General features: G+C 50.9%; 2 protein-coding genes across 2 annotated transcripts in view; one reads left to right on the forward strand and one right to left on the reverse strand.

The window, feature by feature from the left end:
* Positions 1-185, reverse strand: part of TSHZ1 (teashirt zinc finger homeobox 1) — a 77,167-nt gene extending 76,982 nt beyond the window's left edge. Inside the window, exon 1 of the mRNA XM_045790280.2 lies at positions 1-185. This exon is cut by the window's left edge and continues 204 nt beyond it. The gene's annotated coding sequence lies outside the window, so the exon portion shown is untranslated.
* A 32-nt stretch (positions 186-217) lies between these two features.
* Positions 218-7,982, forward strand: PTGR3 (prostaglandin reductase 3). Its single transcript, XM_045790279.2, has 2 exons — positions 218-592; positions 6,843-7,982. Exons 1-2 carry the CDS (start codon positions 384-386, stop codon positions 7,765-7,767), a joined length of 1,134 nt encoding a protein of 377 aa, XP_045646235.2. The 5' UTR covers positions 218-383; the 3' UTR covers positions 7,768-7,982.
* The last annotated feature ends 10,892 nt before the right edge of the window (positions 7,983-18,874 follow it).

The following is an 18,874-nucleotide window of genomic DNA, read 5'->3' on the forward strand; positions in this document are numbered from 1 at the left end:
CCGGTGCCTCCCGGACGCCGGGAGAAAGGGGGAGGGCGGAGAGGATCCTTGGCCAGTCTGCGCAGAGCAGATTCAAACCAAAACAAAAAGATTAAAGGAGCAGCGGCCGGGGTGGCAGCAATCCCCAGGCCGGGACCCCGGGGGTGGCGCGTCCGGGAACCGCGGGGGCTGTGCGGACTGCCGGCGCTGCGCGCGGCGGGGGGGGGGGGGGGGGAGGGAGCCAGTCCTTGTGGGGGGGGGGAGTCGAGGGGAGCACGCGGGCCGGAGGAGGGGCGGACCCGCCTGCTCCGCCCGTTAGCTCCGAGCCAAGCCGAGCCGAGCGGCCCCGGGCTGGGCGCGACCCCGGCCGGCGGCGGCGCAGAAAGCGGGCAGAGGCGCGGGCCATGCTGCGGCTGGCGCCCGCCGGGGCCCGAGCCATCGTGGACATGTCGTACGCCCGCCACTTCCTGGACTTCCAGGGCTCCAACATCCCCCGCGCCATGCAGAAGCTGGTGGTGACCCGGCTGAGCCCCAACTTCCGCGAGGCCGTCACCCTGCGCCGGGACTGCCCGGTGCCACTCCCCGGGGACGGAGACCTCCTCGTCCGGAACCGGTGAGCCCGGCGCCTGCCCCCCCACCCCCGCCCTGGCCGGGCCCCGGCCGGCGCTGCGCCGCTTCCCGGCTGTCCCGGGCCCGCCTGCGTCCCCACACTCCGGCAAGCGTTCAGGCGCGCAGCCTGACTTTGCGAGATCCCGGGAAGTTGAACCCGCCGCCATCTGGCGAAGGCGAATGTAATGTGACTGTTGCTGGTGTGAATATCCGATGCCACCGAACGTCCTCATAACTGAGGGTTATTTTAATTTGGGATTCCCCTCCCCTCCCCCAGCCCTCCCTCCTCCCCCTCCCGCTCCCGAAATAAAACCGACGGGACCCAGAAGGGGAGTCTCCCCGCCCGGCCCACCCGCGCGCACCCACGACTCCTGCGTTCCCATAATCTTTAGTGTGGACCGGGAACGGGCTGGACACAAACTGCGACGTTTAGGTAACGTGCTTTGGAGGAAGGAGGCCGAGGACCCGGCTGGCTCTTCCTGTGCGATCCAGGTTGGCAGCCGCCTCGCAATGGCGGAGCCTGTGGTTGGGTGTGTTGGTGTGCACCTCGCCGGTGTCGTCTGCGTGTTGTCAGTGCTGTATGGCTGTTGTCTGTGCCCCAGAGCCTACCGACAGGCGCGTGGCGCGTCCGGGGCGGCTGGCTCAGGGCCGGGGTGGGGGCATGGCTGCATTTGCCTGCGCATTTTGCAGCCCTTTGGGTGGCACTCGGGTGGGTTGCCCTACCTTCTGACAGTCTTCCACCTCCACACTCTCTACCTTAATGTGTTTACAGCTCACTAATCTTTAGTAACTGGTGAAGCGCGGGAAGGAAAGCGACCTCATTCTGTGGGAGCCCTGCCCTCCGGTCTCTCTTCCCTGGGTCCCCTCGCCTTGCAGGCGGGGCATTCCCCATTCCTCGATCCCCTACGTGAGAGCAGGACTCGCCCGCCTGCTCAGGCGCCTCCGAGGGGTTAGAGTGTTGCATGTTTCAGGTCAGATCCTGCGATTGGAGGAAGGACTGAGTTCTGAGTATAACTATGCTGTTAATTGTGTCCTGGAAAGTACTGTAAGTCCCCTGCAAGGCGTGAAAGGCAAAGTGTAGTCTACCCAAGTGGCTTGACGCAGCGTTTAATCCGTTTATTTTAGAGAGTCGTATCAGCCTTCCAAAGACTGCAAAATTGAGTTATTCTGGTCACAATATAAAACTTTCAGAAACCTGTTGGAAACGTAAAAATTGAGGGAGCCAAGAGTGGGGCTGAGTGGAAGCCGTCTCCGGGCGGGGTGCAGAGAGTGCCTTAAAAGCTGGATGTGTGTGTCCTGAAGGTTTTCGTGGGTGGAAACAGGGCTGCAGAAGATTTCTTCATTATGGGATAAAGCGCTAAAGCTGTTGAGCTAAGGACTTGCATCCTAACAATTTAAAAAGAAGACACACACGCAGAACACACAAGACACACGAGTGATCTGCCAGAAGTTGAGATGAGAAGCAGGCTGCAAAGCTTCAGACTTTAACAAGCAAGAAGTTTTACACGGGCTGTTTTCTTTTCTTGTCATTTTTCTGACCAAGTACACTACTGACTGTGAGCACTGACGTAAAGACACACACCACTGCTTGAGTAAAATACCCTTTAGATACGGGGTGTGAAGTGGGGAGGGGGCGACTGAGCGGAGCAAGCAGAAGGTGGTGTGAAGTTAGAGCACCAGCCCCCGGGGCGGAGTGGGACCGCCCGCCAGCGCTGTCCGAGGGGTCTGAGCCGCCCGGCAGCGCCCGGACGCCGGGCCTCTCTACCTGGGAAGTGCATCAAGTCCTGGGGTTGCCCTTCCCTCCTCCGGCTCCTCTCCCTGCTCGCTCGCCGTCACCCTTGCTTTCTCCTTCCCCGCCAGTGCCCGGGCGCCCCCTGCGCCGGATCACCGGGGACGGTCCCTGAACTGGGCGGTGAGGGTTCTCGAGCGCCAGCTCTCCCACGTTTGCAGCTCCTCAGTTTGCGTTGCTTTAGGGTCCATGCCTGTCTTTTCCCGCTACATATGCCAGAAGTCCCTTGAACGCAAATAGTCTATTTATGTGTACAACTTGACCTCTAACTTCTGCGTTGAAGCCGGGGTCAGAAAGAGAATGGGGCTAGTTTTCTGCACGTTGAGAGAAGTCTTTGCATCCCCTTTCCCTACTCTGTGGAAAGTCTGCTCCTATCCCCAAACTGTAAGATTCTTTATACTTGGCAAATAGTGTCAGGGGAGGTGGCATTTTACAGATTTTTTTTTCTTTAAGACTGCAGGTCTATTTACTGCAGGTTAATTAATTTTAATCCTAGACCAACTCTCCTCCAGAACAGTGTTAATTGCATAAAAATTTTATGCAAGCTCTTTTCATTTTTATAATAAAAATGTGCTCTGGAATGAATGGCATAAGTGTACATTCGCTTGTTCCGAAAGGTGTTTGGAGATTTGCGCGCTGCCTGACTTTTCCTTTCAGTTGGATATTTGCACATCTCATCCCATCTTAACAGAAAATACAAATTCTTCATTCACAGAGAGGGAAGTGCTTTTAAGCCAGACGTGGATTTAGGATAATCAAGTTTATTCCATTTAGGGAAAGTGTGAGAGGGGCGCTTAAAATCCCTGCAGAACGGGTAATTGATGTTCCTTTATCCACTTCTCACTTTCCTACATCCAAGGACAACTTCACATCCCCTCCCAGTGCCCAGCCCTCAGCAAGAGAAGGAAGAAAGACACCCTCCGGTGAAGTCAGCTTGCGCGCTATTTTTAGCTCTTTTTCGAAGGATAGTGACACATTATTTCGTTTCCAAATATTTCTAACGATTTTCTGCTCAAGTGTAAGATAATGGAGCAAAGAGTTTGTAGGAATGGTAAAGAGCGGGTGGGGGATGGGGAAGGCGTTTTTGATAAACGGTTTGTTGCTCACGGGAGGGTAACAGCATTTCTGCTGACTCTCCAGGCCGAGATTTTCTTTTATTTATTTTCCTTTCTTTTCTTTATTATTTTTCTTTTCTTTTCTCCTCCTCCTTCTCTTTCCCTCCTTCTTTCTTTCTTTTTAAGAAAATCTGGTCTGGACGACTTTGTCTCCTAATATTGAAGGCTCCGGACTTCACGTTTTTTGTTCAAAGAAAGCGTTTTCCTCCCTCTGCAGGACTGCCTGTTTCATAATAAACATGACGAAGGGGTTCGGCACTTTTTAGTATAAATAAACCGGGCGCCTCTCGAAGGGTATATATTTGGGGAAAGGCCGCACCGGTCCCATTCTTTTTCCTGGGGTTCCTCGATTTTAGGCTTCCCAGTGGATCCTCCCGTCGGACGGCTGGAACCCTGCACTTACTAAGAGCATATATTTTAAATTAAAGAGGGTGCAAGGAGAGTTCTGCAATGCACGCATTCTACCAAGCGTGTCTTTCCTTTCTTTTTCTGGCTCGCTCGCCCTTCTGTCCCCAGCTCCCCGGCCCGGGCCCCCTTTCCCACTCGCGTCTGCTGCTCTTGAACTTGTTTCTGGAGCAGCGGAAGGCGCGGGCTCCCGACCCTCACGCGGCCCTTCCCAAAGCCCAGGTAAGGATGAAGGCGCGTGCGGGCAGTGGCGGATCCCCACCTGCTGCGGCGGCCGCGCGGCGTCCAAGCGGGGGTCCGGGGGAGGCGGGGGCCGCACCGGGGGTCAGGAGGCCAGGAGTGGGCGAGGTGCGCCGAGCGGAGTAGCGGAGGGCTGTCGCCACCAGCCCGAGACTCCCTCACCGACGACGCAGGCAGTTTGGAAGACGGCGAGCCGAGGGGAGGGGGGAGGGGGAGACACGAGGAACGGGGGTGCATGGGAGGCCAGGGTCACGGGCCGGCCGCCCCAGGCCCCAGTCCTGCGGCCGCTGCGCTCCAGCGCGCCCTGTGCTCGGGACACCCCACCCCCACCCCGAGAGCTTGACCGCCCCTGGGCCCGAGGTCCACGGCCTGCGCTGACTACGCTTGCCCTTCGGACCCCCGCCCGGCCCAGGGAGGCCGAGGTCACGGTCGCGGGCCTGGACGGCGGCCCCTCCTCCCCAGCGCCTGCCGGCTCGGCCCCGGCCCGCTCCGGGAGTCAGAGTCAGGGATGGAGCCTCGCAGTGCGGGCGGTGGAGAGGCCGGGACGAGAGGGCAGTCTGCGGAGGCCGGGCACTTCCGAGGGGAGACAGTTCCAGAAGGGCTTCTGGCGCCCCGCAGGCTGGCCGGGGCGCGGCAGGGGAGGCGCAGAGCTGTCTGCACCCTGGACGGGGCGCGCCGAGGTAAACTTAAGCGGCCGCCGGTCAGCGGCAGGCACCCCAGCTCCCAGCAGAGCCCACTCCCATCTCGACTTGGCCGTCGCTCCCCCTCTGGCGCTCGTGCCCGCTCCCCTCCACTTTTCTCCCGCCTGTGCCCTGCTTGTTCTTGTCACCCCTCCCGGGGAAGTGGCAAACCGCAGAGGAAGAGTGCGGGAGCGCTTTCCTCCAGCAGCGCCCCCCGCCCAAGGCGCGCTCCTTAGAGGTGGGGGGGACCCCAGGGGCCAGCCGCCACGGGAGCGTCCCTCTGAGTTCAAGGCGGGGGTGCCCCGCAGAAGGGGGCCTCTCCAGCGGGGTCTGAGACAGGAGGGGAGTGGGGCAGGGGAAGGGTTAATTGCGGGCCCTGAGACTGGAGCTGGCGGTAGGGCCTCAGTTCCCCCCCTCTGGAGCGAACCGCCGTCATTTCCAGCCCACCGACCCCTCCCTGGACCTGGCTTTACAGCCTGCAGCAGGGGCACCGGAGGCGAGACGCCCCAGCTGGGCTCTGCCCGGGCTGCCTTCTGCGAAGTCCAGAGGCGCGCTCTGAGGAAGCTGGCCCTTTGAAAAAGGACCCAACCTTGAGAATTTTGTAAATTTAAAGGAAAGATAGCGGCCCCCACCCCCAAAACAGAATGTAAGCGTCTTCCTGTTAAATCCCAAATGAAAAACCAGCAAAAATCATTTTTCCCACTTTTCCTTACTGTGTTACCATCAATGGCTATGGAATTCTGTAGTGTGTTCTTGAGGCTATGTGGTGTGCTAACTTCTGAAAGCAGCTTGACATGCCCCAGAGAAATTGTTTCCTGCTTTCTTCTTTCTCCAATATGGAGAGAGCTTTCAGTATTGTAGATACACAGGGCATAATCATAAGGGAGCGTTTATAAGTGCAAAGTGTTATCTGTAATATGGTGGAAGTGGATCCTTGCACAGGGCAGTTTTGGTTTATTAAGTTAAATTAAAAGTGAATTATTTTAAAATGACCTACTTACCAGCTTTCCTCGTGCCACCAGATACCACCATCTTTTCATTTCATTACAGGTGGAAATGACATTTTTAGGGTCCTCCATTATGTGTCTAAGCCACCTCCTGACATTTTTTAGTAGACGGCTTTTTTTTTTCCTAGGTATCAGGATATTTTTGTTATGAGGTATACCGAGATGAAAAAAAGCTGGTAAAAATACCGACCTCACAATTAAATTGACTCTGGATACCAAAGTGAAAATAATCATCTGGTATTAATCAAGTTATGTCTCTGCTTCTTGTTGAGGAAAAATATAGTGACGATTTGCTTTCCTTTTCATCTGAAAAGGACTGTAAGATGTTGAATGTTCCATGAAACTCCCTACCCTTATGAGACAATTTTTGCTCAATTAATCAAAATGCATGTTTTCATGCTGGACATAGTTACATCAGAAAGAAAATTTGCTGGGGCCACTCCAACAGTGTTTTAAACAACCCTGCAGTAACGTGTAACAACCGATGACCTTGTACACTGCGTCAATCTTCAATAATATCATTGTCATTACTGTTATTATCTGAAGTGTTAAATTGTTGCCAGAATCAATGCAAGTCTACTTCTCTGAATATATTTTATCTCACTGTTGTTTTTTAACATCTTTGTTAAGAGGCCAATTAATTTCCAACTCATAGCTCCAGTGGAGTTTGCATATAAGAGGGCTTCCTGACTTTTTTTTTTTAATGCTTTAGCTCTCCTTTTGAAAGAAAGGGGAGGAAAATAAATAGCATGTGAAACAAATAACTTGATGCTTAAAATGGTATGAAATTATCCCTAACCTGATTTTAAAAATAAAATATGCCGAAACTCTGATTGCAAATACTTGTTTAATTTCTCTTTTTCAACTGAATCTCAGGATTTTTTTTTTTTAATTCTACCAGGGTAGATAGCTTAGCCACCCGACCAGTCACTGGAATTAGAAGAATTTTTCTAGGTGGAATATCAAGGCCTTGATGAAGAGAACACCTTAATATATTTGTTTGTTTGTTTCCTTCTAGATTTGTCGGTGTTAATGCATCTGACATCAACTATTCCTCGGGCCGCTATGACCCTTCAGTCAAGACCCCCTTTGACATAGGTTTCGAAGGTGTGGGAGAGGTGGTAGCCTTGGGCCTGTCTGCCAGTGCCAGGTACACCGTTGGCCAGGCCGTGGCTTACGTGGCGCCCGGCTCCTTCGCTGAGTACACAGTGGTGCCTGCCAGTGCCGCGGCTCCCGTGGCCTCTCTGCAGTCCGAGTATGTCACCCTGCCGATAAGTGCTACCACTGCATACATCAGCCTGAACGAGCTCGGAGGACTGTCGGAAGGGACAAAAGTGTTGGTGACGGCAGCAGCTGGGGGGACAGGCCAGTTTGCCGTGCAGCTTGCAAAGAAGGCCAAGTGCCATGTCATTGGCACCTGCTCTTCCGATAAAAAGTCTGCTTTTCTGAAGTCCATTGGCTGTGATCGTCCCATCAACTATAAGACCGAGCCTGTCAGCACTGTCCTGAAGCAGGAGTACCCCAAAGGTGTGGATGTGGTCTATGAATCCGTTGGGGGCACCATGTTCGACATGGCCGTAGATGCCTTGGCTGTCAGGGGCCGCCTGATAGTCATTGGGTTCGTCTCTGGCTACCAAACTCCTACGGGCCTTGCACCTGTGAAAGCAGGGACATTACCGGCCAAACTGCTGAAGAAATCTGCCAGCATCCGGGGCTTCTTCTTGAACCATTACCTTTCTAAGTATCAGGCAGCCATGGACCACTTGGTTAAGATGTATGCGGGTGGAGACCTGGTCTGTGAGGTGGACCTTGGAGACCTTTCTGCAGAGGGCAGGTTTATCGGCCTGGAGTCCGTATTCCGGGCTGTTGATTATATGTACATGGGAAAAAACACTGGAAAAATTGTAGTTGAATTACCTCGCTCTGTCAACAGTAAGCTGTAAAACAATGACATAAATCAGAGGAGAAAGAAAATGGGCACATTATTCCTCAGAATTACTCAAATCAAGTTATTTGTAGTTGGTTAATGGCTAGAGTATTTCTTAAAACAAAAGTCAGGTGTTAATAAGTTTCTCTTTCTCTTTTGTTTTTTGGGTTTTCTTGCCCCTCCCTTCAAAAAATGCTAATAAAAACTTCTCTCGATGGCTCAGAGGTAAAACTGTTATATTCAATTCTTTGGTCATGGACAGTCTCATTCCAGATTTTATTGTTCCAGAGAATTAAATTAATTCCTGATGCAAGATATGATCAAATCAGTATGTCTTCAGCTTGATGAGATTTTAAAATCGGTCTTGAAAATAGTCCACAAATTCTTTACTTTAGGAGAGTTTGGTCTTACGCTAATGAGCAGTCAATAAATGAGAGATAGAGCAGAAGGGCACTCATATATTTTGAGTCCATATTCCCAGGAAATGGCCCTTCCTTTTCTGTAAATCACCAACTATCTAAATAGAAATTTGGAGGAATTCTCCCAAAACTTTGATTTGTTAGATCATTAGAAAAATGACTATGTGAACGCAGACCTATTTTTAAAAAGTGTCTATTATTTACTGCTTTATGCGCCATTATCCCGGTTAGGCCTGGGTGGAACCGAAAGTTCTCTCTGCCCTTAAGCAGCTGTGTTGAAAACTGATGAGACAAAAGCAGGCTTTAGAGGGGGATATCACTGGCATGGGGGGAGCTTTAGAAACTTAGTACCTGCCTGGGAAGGGAGAGGATGTGCTGCGTCCACGGGGAGGGGAGGGTCTGCCCCACAAAGGGAAAGCACTCTCTAGGCACAGGGCCAGAGATTAATAACAGCATCCTTCCTGTGCCTGAGTCGGATCTATCAGACAGCACCGTGCAGAGGAGGGACTGACGCAATCCAAAATAATAAGACATTCGCTCCGTGTTTCAGACTTTCGGACACGGTGTGTTTTCTCTCTGATCTTGGAAACAGAATAGTGTGTGCGGCAGAGAACCCTGTCGCTGTGTCCCCATTTTCCTTCGTTCTGTGGGAAAGAGCTGCTCCTCGTTACTGCAGCCCACTGCCCGGTGTCACACGTGAGAGGAACGTCATGAGCCTTCCCCGGGGAATCATGCCTGCGGCCGCTGTGCCCGCCTCCTCACCTTCAGCTCACCAAAGCCGGCTACGCTCGCATCGCGAACTTGGAAATCCCACCGTGCCTTTCTAATTGAAGCCAAAGCCCACCCAATTATGGCTCAGAGCCCTGGGTTTCGGTGTCTCTAACGTGCTAAATAAATACGAACGCAATTAAGGATGCTCCAGGAAACTTGGTGACCGCATTTAATTGTTCTTTCCTCCCATCTAAGGAGTGAGGAAATCCTACTGCTCGAGAGCTGTTAGTATCTATTTTACAAGATTTACTCATTTTCAGGTACCCTAATGTAGCTGCTAGCATGCATGCACAACAATACAATTTATATGGTAAATGGGACCAAATAATGGCTTCACTGAATGTTATGGCTGCACTGAAGGGAGATGTCACGGTAAATAGCCACCAAATTATGGATCATGCCTGAGTGTCACAACTGCACTAAAGACAAATAGCACTGGGGGCTATTGCCACTGTGACGCTTTTGAGTTATGAAGAAGGGTAGCAGCCTGATGCGAGGCTCTTTGTGTTCTCATTACAGCAAGGGGTTCCGAGCGCGGGGTACAAGAAAAGCTGGCCCAATGCAGTGCTCGGTTATTAATCTGTCCCTTTCAGACCTAACAGCTCTGGCCACACGGAAGGAGACTTTGCCTGCCTTTCAGACACGCAAACTCGGGAGGGGACAGGTTTTAGGAAGAGAAGAGCGCAGGCAGTGTCTGGCACTGGGCGAACATGGTAATCAGATCATCCCGCCCCAGAAGAAGATGACATTTCACACGGTATCTGTTGCTTCCCATGCAGATAGATGTGCGGAGGCTAAACCGTAATGCGTTTCTCCCTTCGCCGGGACTCGAGGGGCAAGGACGCTGCCAGCTAAATTGCTTCTTCGAAACTGAAGCACGTCCGGGTTTCTTTCATTTTAATGGGAGGGTAATAAAGATGAAAGACCAACATTTTAACTGATGGATCCCTTAAGCTCCAGAATAGAAATTTATGATGTTTTGAAGGAATATACTAAATTCGGCGATGCAAAAAAAAATTTTTTTTTCAAACACCCAGGTTTAAAATATAATCTGAAAACCTCATGCTCACTTTCCCCAAAACTCAGGAACTACAGTGCATGCTGTTTTCATTTATTCTTAGAAAACAAGCATGAAAGATTCCGCCCATTCAGATAATGCCAAAAATATGTTCAAACTTTTTGTTCCTTATTCTTCTGAAAAATGATTTGTAAATTGAGGGTCATAGTTCAGTATCAGTTTCATCTTCTGGGATTATCGTTCAGGACCAGCCTCTAATGGGAGGTGAAATGGTGCGATGCTCTCAACACCTTTCTTCTAAACTGTATTACATATCACAAAAAGTACATCCATAATTCAGGGCAATTGTCAGTCTTTGTTTTAGAGACAGGGCTGGGGCTGAGCGATCATGGTGGATGAATTATTTCTCAGTGCTCAGGGTGGCCTTCTCTGCACCTCAGCCTTGAGGTCTCTGGCTGGGCAGATGGAGGGGTTTGCTTTGAGAAGCTATTCCTTGCCATTCCATTGTGACTTCTAGAAAAGCAAGTGCTATTCCTTCACATTTGTTTTGCGTGCAAAAAAAAAAAAAATTACCAACGGTGTCATTTCGGGTCTCTTTGATGATGACTGCTGCTAGGAAATTTTGTCAGCGTTTAAAAAAAAATTTTTTTTTCAGGGAATAGTGCGCAAGGAAATGACACGAAGTTTTGCTTGATAGGCTCTATACATTGTTATTATATGATTTCATCTGAATGGAGTTTCTCAAGAGTAGGGCAGAGCTTCTGTAAATGGTCATTAGTATTACATTCAGTATTTATCTAATGAAAGTGCAGTGACAAGTAGCTGCTTCTTATTAAAATGAAAATCCTGCGTTATGTACTTAAGGAACATTCCAGCTAATGAGGATGTAATGTCCTCAGTACAACACAGACCTTCTTTTTGTGTTCCCCACCACAAGACGCTGGAAACTTGACAAATGATATCATTTAAGACACATGCCTGCCGTAGGGACCTGCTTTTTGGCTTCCTGTTTCTGGCTTTTATTTGGGTAACATTTATAATGGCCACCCGACTTGTAACGGGTCATGTTTTAACCCCTTCGTAGAGTTCCCAATTAGCATGAATTTACTACATTCGGGGTTTCCTTTAAAATGGGCAGGGGGTGTTTAGTACTGAAAATATTTTTCTTGACCACTTTACCACATGGACGTGTGGGATAAATACCACATTTTAGATTTATGTAAAAACAGATGAGCAACGTGCAACTTTCAGAAAAAATATGATAGAAAATGACCAAATCAACTGTGGATGATAATTTCCTAGGGGTTAAAATCCGCTTTTTATGAATGTAACCCAGATGTGAAATGGCCTGATATGATGGGTTCCTAATCACTGTTCTCTATCCTTCCCCGTCTCTTCTTTTATTAAGTATCATTTGTTATTTATAGTACTTATTTAGAGACATGAAATTTATCTACGCAAATATTATTAGTTAGTTTTGGGGTTGGGGATTTGTTGGGGTTTTTCTTGGAAAGTTTGATTTTCTGTAACTAATGTAATTATGGCCCAGAATTAAATATTTAGGGTCATATTTCCAAAGTCAGACGTGAAGTTCTGGATTTTCCATACCATGGATGTGGGCATTTTGAACTTTAAATTCTACTGCTTACTAGACCTTTGGCATTGCTATTTCAACTGATAGAGGAATGTTCAATATGAGAACCTTATTCCTGTGACCCCGAGCAAACTATGGGACGTTGCCAAGAGAGGAAAAAAAAAAAGCGCTATCCAAAATACATAAAGAATATTTTTACCAACAAGTAATTCTTGATCGTAGAGAGCTGATATTCAGGGAAAGTCAAATAAGGTGTGTGCTTGAGGTTTCTATGTAAATCTTTCACTAGGTCTGCGTACTGATGAGCCCTGACGGTAAGACTGAGCTGGTCCTCACCTCTGTTCCCAATGCGACGGTTTCTGCCAGCATGGCAGCAGCACGGACCCTCCCGGGAAGCGAGTCTGGGGTCCCCCACGTGGGAGGGTAAGTACTGCACGGGGTACAGTTTGGGGGAACGGATATGTGCCTCATATGTCCCGGGAAGCACTGAGCCAAAAGTACAGAGATGCCAACAGCCCCTCAAAGTAAGAGTTTCCCTTGAAGGGCACTATCTGACGGTGCTGGTCTGCCAACATGAAATTAAAAATAATAATTAACACACACCCTGCTGACTGGCGGTAGCGTCCAATAGGAGAGACGGATCAGTGCTCAGAGCTCACAAAAGGGTTCCGTGGGATCGTCAGCCACGGCCCCACTTCTCCCTCTGCACCAAAGGGTTAGAGTGACTTGCATGGATGATGTCTTTGGTCAGTGGGGATGTAGGAACATGTTCAGGGAGGCGAGGGCGTCCTGCTTGGAAGAGTCCGCCGCGCCCTCCACGTGCCTGCCCCTGGGAGGTCCGCCGGCAGAAAATTAGAGCAGGAAGGAGCCCTGGACACTCTCTGCCCCCCATAAAGGAGAAGACGCTGTTGTCTCTTTAAATGGTAGAATTTGGGATTTAAGCAACAATCTACTCTTACCCATTGTATAAATGAAGAAACCAAGGCCCAGGAAGGATAGGTGCCTCGTCTAGGGTCACAGAGTTCACCGGCCTCAGAAATGAAGCTGGAACACAGGCAGGTGCCTCCCAGGGCACGGGCCAATCTCTGGCTTATCCCCTTTGTAAGTTGCCCAGGTCCCTCAGTACATGGCTGATGAAAAGTATCACAGAATAACACCTGGCCTTTGTTATAAATCTTCTTGTGGATGAGAAGACGGTCAACCCAGGAAGAATATCACGGTTCAGACTGCGAAAGTGTGTTCACGCAGGACCCCCTTTAATCGAGCACAAGTCATAGTTCCAGATCATTTGATTCTGTGTCATCTAAATATCACACAAGCTTCTGGGGGAAAAGTACTCAGTGGAATTAATGGCTGAATGCTCACAATTTTGTTTTAATGCTACAAGGAAGGTCTCTGTGCTATCAATATATTCTTGGATGTCCAATCATGAAAATCAAATAAAGAAAATCTTTATTATCATGTGTTGAGTGGGTTTCTTTTTCCTAGAGTCATTTCACCTGCTTATATTATTGCCTCTAGAAAGCCGATGTTTGACCATCATAATTTTTGTACCAGCAAAATACCTAGAATCTGAATTTGCTGTTCTACCTGAAATCGAATCTGAATCCAGCAGACTCAGGGCTATAATGGGTGGACGCCTGTGCAGGCAGCGGGGGCAGGGGGAGCCACACCGGAGGGTCCCACGTGTGCTCACATGTGGCAAGAATCTCACACTCAGAGACAAGCCCTTCAAAACACTGAACATTCATGCCTCTCTCCATCATTCCTCTCTTCCTTGAACTCACGCATAACAAGCGCAAACTTTCAACTTTACACAAACAAATCCTTTCCCAATAGAACTACAGCTTCTTTTAACATTTAAAAAAAAAAAAAAAAAACCCTTCTTGGGAACAGTAACAATGTCAAAGGCAATCTCATTTCCTAGAAAACTTCACTTCTCACCAGGGGACTGGAAGCAATAGTGGTCCCTCTCTATGTTGTTAGAATTTACATTTGGAAATTGAATTGTCTCCTTGAGGGTCTTTCCTTGAAGTACCTTTTGGAGAATTTCTTATATCCAGGTACAGCAGGGTACGTGGAAGGAGACAGAGCTGAAGCAGGACTAGTGTCCCCCCAGCAGGAAAATCTCATTCTCTAAGCAGTAAAATTAAATTGTCATTGCTGAAGAATATTTGTCATTTCCACTTTTACATGCACTTTGCATGCCATCTTGAAACTTGCTTACAAATTTGACCGTATGAAAACAAGGTCACTATCTTCCCCTCTTACTATGAGATAAGCAAAGAGGGGTAGAGGAGTGACACCCATTTCAGAGCTGGGAAGAGTAAAGTGCAGAGAAATGATTTGCCTTTGATCACTCAGCCACTGGTAGAACAGAGCCTGGGGCCCATGGATAGTTCTCAGACCAAGGCTGTTTTTTTCCCCCTAGAAGGTGTTGCTTGTCCCAGTTCACCGTGCACACACGTCACCTGTTTCGATGCAGGTCCCATCCCGCAGTCTGCCTTTCCCAGGTGGTCCCGAGGGTGCTGTTCCTGGGAACACGCTTCGAGGAGGAAGGCACTAGGGTCACGCTGCTTTTGAAGAGAGTCCCCTCTTGTGAAATGCTGCGTTAGAAGGCACTGCTGAGCCACCCAAAGGCTGCCTGGGTATGAATTACAAAGCGGAGAACATGATAGAACTATGAAAATGGCTGCCTTTTATCGTCACGCGCCCAACTTCTTTAAATTAGCCATTCCTTCTGAAACTCAGCTGTGACACACCGTCCGTCTGCTCTTCAGAGGGCTCTGTAGCAGCTACGGCAGGCAGGTCCGCAGGCTGCAGAAAGGTGGCAGGAGCGTCCTGGGGCCACTCAGCAAGAGGTGACCACGGACGTCCTACCTCTCCATCCTCACGGCCTCTCAGACGCAGGTCTCCAGAGGACCTAAACTCTTCCCGTTTTCCTGCAGCTTCTACAGTCGAATTCTTTGTCGTGCCATTGTCCTTCCTGCCGGGGTCCCCAGGCAAACACCAGTCCTGTTACGGGAGCGCGGAGGCCGGGCGCCCGCTGTGGGTGCGGGGCTGCCCGCAGCGGGCGTGTGCGCGTCATTAACACGATACTTCACAAGCCTCCGGAGCAGAGCGAGCGCGCCCGACTGACATCCACTCTCGGCCCAGGCCCCTTGGAACAGGCACCGCAGCACCACGTGTAGCCTTTATGGAAAGATTGGCCCGTAGAATTGACAGTAATTGAAGAGGCCGTGGCCTTCATCAGGGAAAAGTTATAATCCATGCGGCCGCTTAATACACCAGTGTAGTAATCACAGGAAGAACCTTCTAGCTGGGAGAAGGGTAAGAAAGCACCTCGCTATCAAAACGGAAGCTCATCGAGGTGCAGCTACACTCTAGGTTGGGAGAAGACGGACAGCCCCTGCAGGAGGCAGGAGAGCAGCGTCCAGCGCCCAGCCCTGGGGCGGTACCGGCCGAGATGGGCCGAGCCCCCAGGCTGCCCACCTGAGCTTCCGGCCATAACCCTCCGCGTGGGGCTCTGACTTAGCGGACCACCTGTGGCCAAGCTGCCACCGCCCCCCCCGCCCCCACAGGAGGGGCCTCAGAGTCAAGCAGGAGTAGAAAGGGCATCACAACCCCACTTGTGTTCACCCACAGAGCTGGGTGCAGTTCGGGGAATCAAGATTGGAGGCAGGGACCCCAGTACCTCCGACAATTCCCAGGGAGGTCAGTGAGGGCAGGAGCCAGGTGGGGGCAAGGGGAAGTAGACAGCTCTCGCTGGGCTGGGGAGCGGAGAGATAGCACGTCTTCTGCATGTTGGCTTCTCAGGGTCTCTGTAGACCCCCAAACGCAAATCTGAGAAATGCTGGAGGCTCCAGGCTTCCAGGTAGGACCTTTTCCTTGATCAACGAGCTTAAAAAAGATGCGGCTCTCAGTTACTAAAGGGACTGGCGGGTGATAACAGAGGCAGCTTGTCGCTTGCCTGCCTTAAGCGGCTTATTTATTTTCACGACTTTCCCAGTCCTGTCGAGGCAAAGACAGTTACTCTCACCTGTGGGCTCCATTAGCACTCTGCTCATACTTCATTTCTAGCACTTTCCATGGTGCCCCAGAATCTATCTATTTGCATGTCTGTCTCCCTGGAGACTGTGAACTCCATGAAGGTAAAGCTTCCTGGGCTGGAACATAGTACCTGCTGATAAATATCAAATCAATGTATACTTTGTATACTTTCCACTTTTATTTCAAAATCGAACCAACAAAACCTGGCCCAGTGTCTCCCGAGTGTCTACTCCTGCAGGATTCCCAGACAGGCACCGGCCCACGACATTTTCTCCAGTTGCTAACAAGCCCTTAAGACAATTGCCAGGTGTGTTCTTCTTAATCCCATGTCCGTGTAACTTCCCTGCCCAGGGCTGCTCCTGGAAAAGCAGGTGACCTGATCTGAGCACCTGGGAGCCCTGCCGAGGGATGGTGCTGGGTCTGTGATGCCCACCTGCGGGTGCAACAAAGAAATCTCGGCAGCACTTCTCAGGTTCTGTTGGCGTCTGTGTGCTCATTTCGTGCGATCCAAAATAAATCCCCCAAACACGGACTTCCTCGAAACGCTACATGGCCCTTCTGCTCCCCTTTGGGGATGTGTCAGAGAAAGTTACAAACTGAATAAGGTCCCAAGAAGTGCCCGGCACATAGTAGGCACTCTCAATACAGTACTTGAATGAATGAATGAATGAATGAGTACCAAACCCTTGCAAAATCAGTACTACCATTTACGGATAAACTGAAAAGATTTACATTCTTCAGGGAAGGGTTTCTTTAGGATTCTCATCCTATGCATGGCTCACATGTGAGAGGACCCCATTGAACGGGGCGAAGGCGCCATCTGGAGAGACTTCGCCGTGTGAGAGAGCTGGCATGCGTGCGTCCATAGACCTCCTCTTGCACCAAATACCCCTGGGAAGATTCTTCACATGCTGGAGCCTCAGCCTCTTCCTTTGTTTCATTTGTCCCTCATCAGAGGGGCAACAACACTGACCTGTGGATGAAGTCAGATGAAGCACGGAGAGCACCGGTCCAGTGTCCCAGCCACTCATGACACCAGTTCCTCCCCTCTTTGCCTTTGCAGCAAGAAAGACACGGAGGGGGGTCTGGAAACAGTCCAGTCGGGGGCACTCCCGGGGAGCCAAAACTGCTCCACACACCCTAGGACCACTGGTTACAGCCCTTAAGGCTTTGAGAGGTGTGACTTGGAAAACTCAGGGGAAACACCACAAAGCAAATAGCAAGGTCTTGAAATTCATTATCCCTATAATCTCTCACCCAAGAGCAGAAGCTAAATTTCCTTCTAGTGGAATAAAACTAGCCTATGACAGGTCCACAATGGGTTATTTTTGAAATATTATATCCATATTAAATGTATATCATATTTTATCTTTATTACATTAAAAGCAGTTAGGATGCTTTGGGGTATAAGTATCAGAAAAGCCAACTAAAACTGGCTTAAACAGAAAGGAGGCTCATGTAACCAGAAAGATCAGAGGTAGGTCAGGCTTCAGGTGCAGTTTGATCAGGGATCCAGCTCCATTTTCCTGGAGTCCTTTTCTCAGACTGCTTCCTCAAAAGGCTGCCTACAGGGGTGCCTGGGTGGCTCAGTCAGTTAAGCATCTGCCTTCAGCTCACGTCATGATCCAGGGTCCTCGGATTGAGCCCCGTGTCAGGCTCCATGCCCAGCGGGGAGCCTGCTTCTCCCTCTCCCTCTGCCCCTCCCCTTGCTTATTCTCTCTCTCACACCTGAGCCCTTGCTCTCAAATAAGTAAAATTAAAACAAACAAAAGGCTCCTATAGGAACAGGGTCCGCTTCTATTCCATATACACCCCACCCACTGACAAAGGCCTCCTCTTCCCTTGGATTGGGCCACGTGAATCTACAAGTGCATTGAGAGGAGTGGCTTTTGCTCTGGGAAGTGGGCTAATCCCACCCAAACCACAAGAAAGCCCTGGTGCTATTCAGAAATGGGAAGGGGCGGGATGGACACTGGGAGGGTGACTGTCCACCACCCCGTGGGAGAAGGACATGGCCAAGGCCCCCTGTGCCTGAGGTGAGTCCTCATGAATCCCGCAAGATCCTTGAAGCCGGGGACCGAGCAAGTCAGGCATTTAATGACAGCCGGTGTGGGGCCTGTGTGGGAGCCGGCCTCTTGATTCCTGCAGCCACTGGTCACTGCAGTCCTGCCTGAGTGGACCTCTCACAGGACGGGCGACTTAAGGCCAGGAGGCCCAGCACCTGCCGGGGGGGGCTGGAAGAACCCCCTCCTTCCACATCGCAGGCCTCGTGGGGATGAACGCTCACCTCCATGCCCCCAGGCCCCGAACGCCATGCAGGCTCTGGCCTCCCAGGTCTGCAGGGCGAGCTGGTCCTTACAAGAGGCCTCCAGATTCTGCCTTCATCCTCACGCCGTCTTTTCTCCACGTCTGTGTCCAAATGTCCCTCTGTCCAGGGACGCAGTCACATAACCCCACTCTCTGACCTCATCTACTTCATTTGAGCACCTGCAAAGGCCCTATTTTGAATAAGGTCTGTTCACAGGTACTGAGGACGAGGACTTCAGCGTCTTCTGGGGGACACAATTCGACCCATAGCATGGGGTGGTGCTCGAGGGTGCATCTGGGTGTGCGTGTGCCTGAAGGAGACAGGTGACTCGGGTCCTGTCGTCGTCCGTGCCGGCACCATGCACTGGGACCATGTGGACGTGCCCCTGGCTGCCGGGCGGGAAGCCTTTTGGGGTGTTGTCACCAGACTCCAGGACAGATGAGCCTGGAACCCCCAAAGCCACAGCTTAGCCCATCCTGGGCCAACCTCGGCCTTCCTTCCTTGCCTTCTTGCTCACCTTTCTGTCACCCTAGGATATTCTCTTCTGTCCCAGCTCTTGTCCCCACCCCTCGCTGTGCAGCCTTGGGGTGGAGAAGCTGCTTCAGCACAGGCAGACTCTGGGGGGCTTCACAGGACACCTCGAGGTGCTCTCCATCCCTGCTCAGGACGCCCCCTCGTTTCTTCCGCAGTGGAGGTCTTGTTTTCGTATTATTATTGTTATTTCACAAACGACTCGGGAAGTTTATGCACTAACATCGCACAGGGCCCCTCGCCGCGGGCCTCTCAGGGCAGGTGGTTAGGTGCCGGGGAGGTCAGCGGCCTTGCCAGGGGGCAGGGACCATGTCTCGGCCTTCTCCATCGCAGTCCTGAGTTCGGTCTGGGGTCCCGAGTGGGTGGGTGGAGATGGGAGCTCCAAGGGGTCGGCGAGAAGCCCTGCCCTGTGTCCACCTTCAGCTCCTCCCA

The sequence above is a fragment of the Ursus americanus genome, chromosome 19 (assembly GCF_024610735.1).
Source record: "Ursus americanus isolate L20-20 chromosome 19, mUrsAme1.1.p, whole genome shotgun sequence".
Lineage (NCBI taxonomy): Eukaryota > Metazoa > Chordata > Mammalia > Carnivora > Ursidae > Ursus > Ursus americanus.

What these genes read in the sequence shown, in the direction of transcription:
- PTGR3 (XM_045790279.2), top strand. Translation starts at nt 384, where the DNA reads ATGCTGCGGCTGGCGCCCGCCGGGGCCCGAGCCATCGTGGACATGTCG. An exon ending in GACCTCCTCGTCCGGAACCG is followed by an intron (nt 593 to 6,842) that starts GTGAGCCCGGCG and finishes GTTTCCTTCTAG; the next exon opens with ATTTGTCGGTGTTAATGCAT.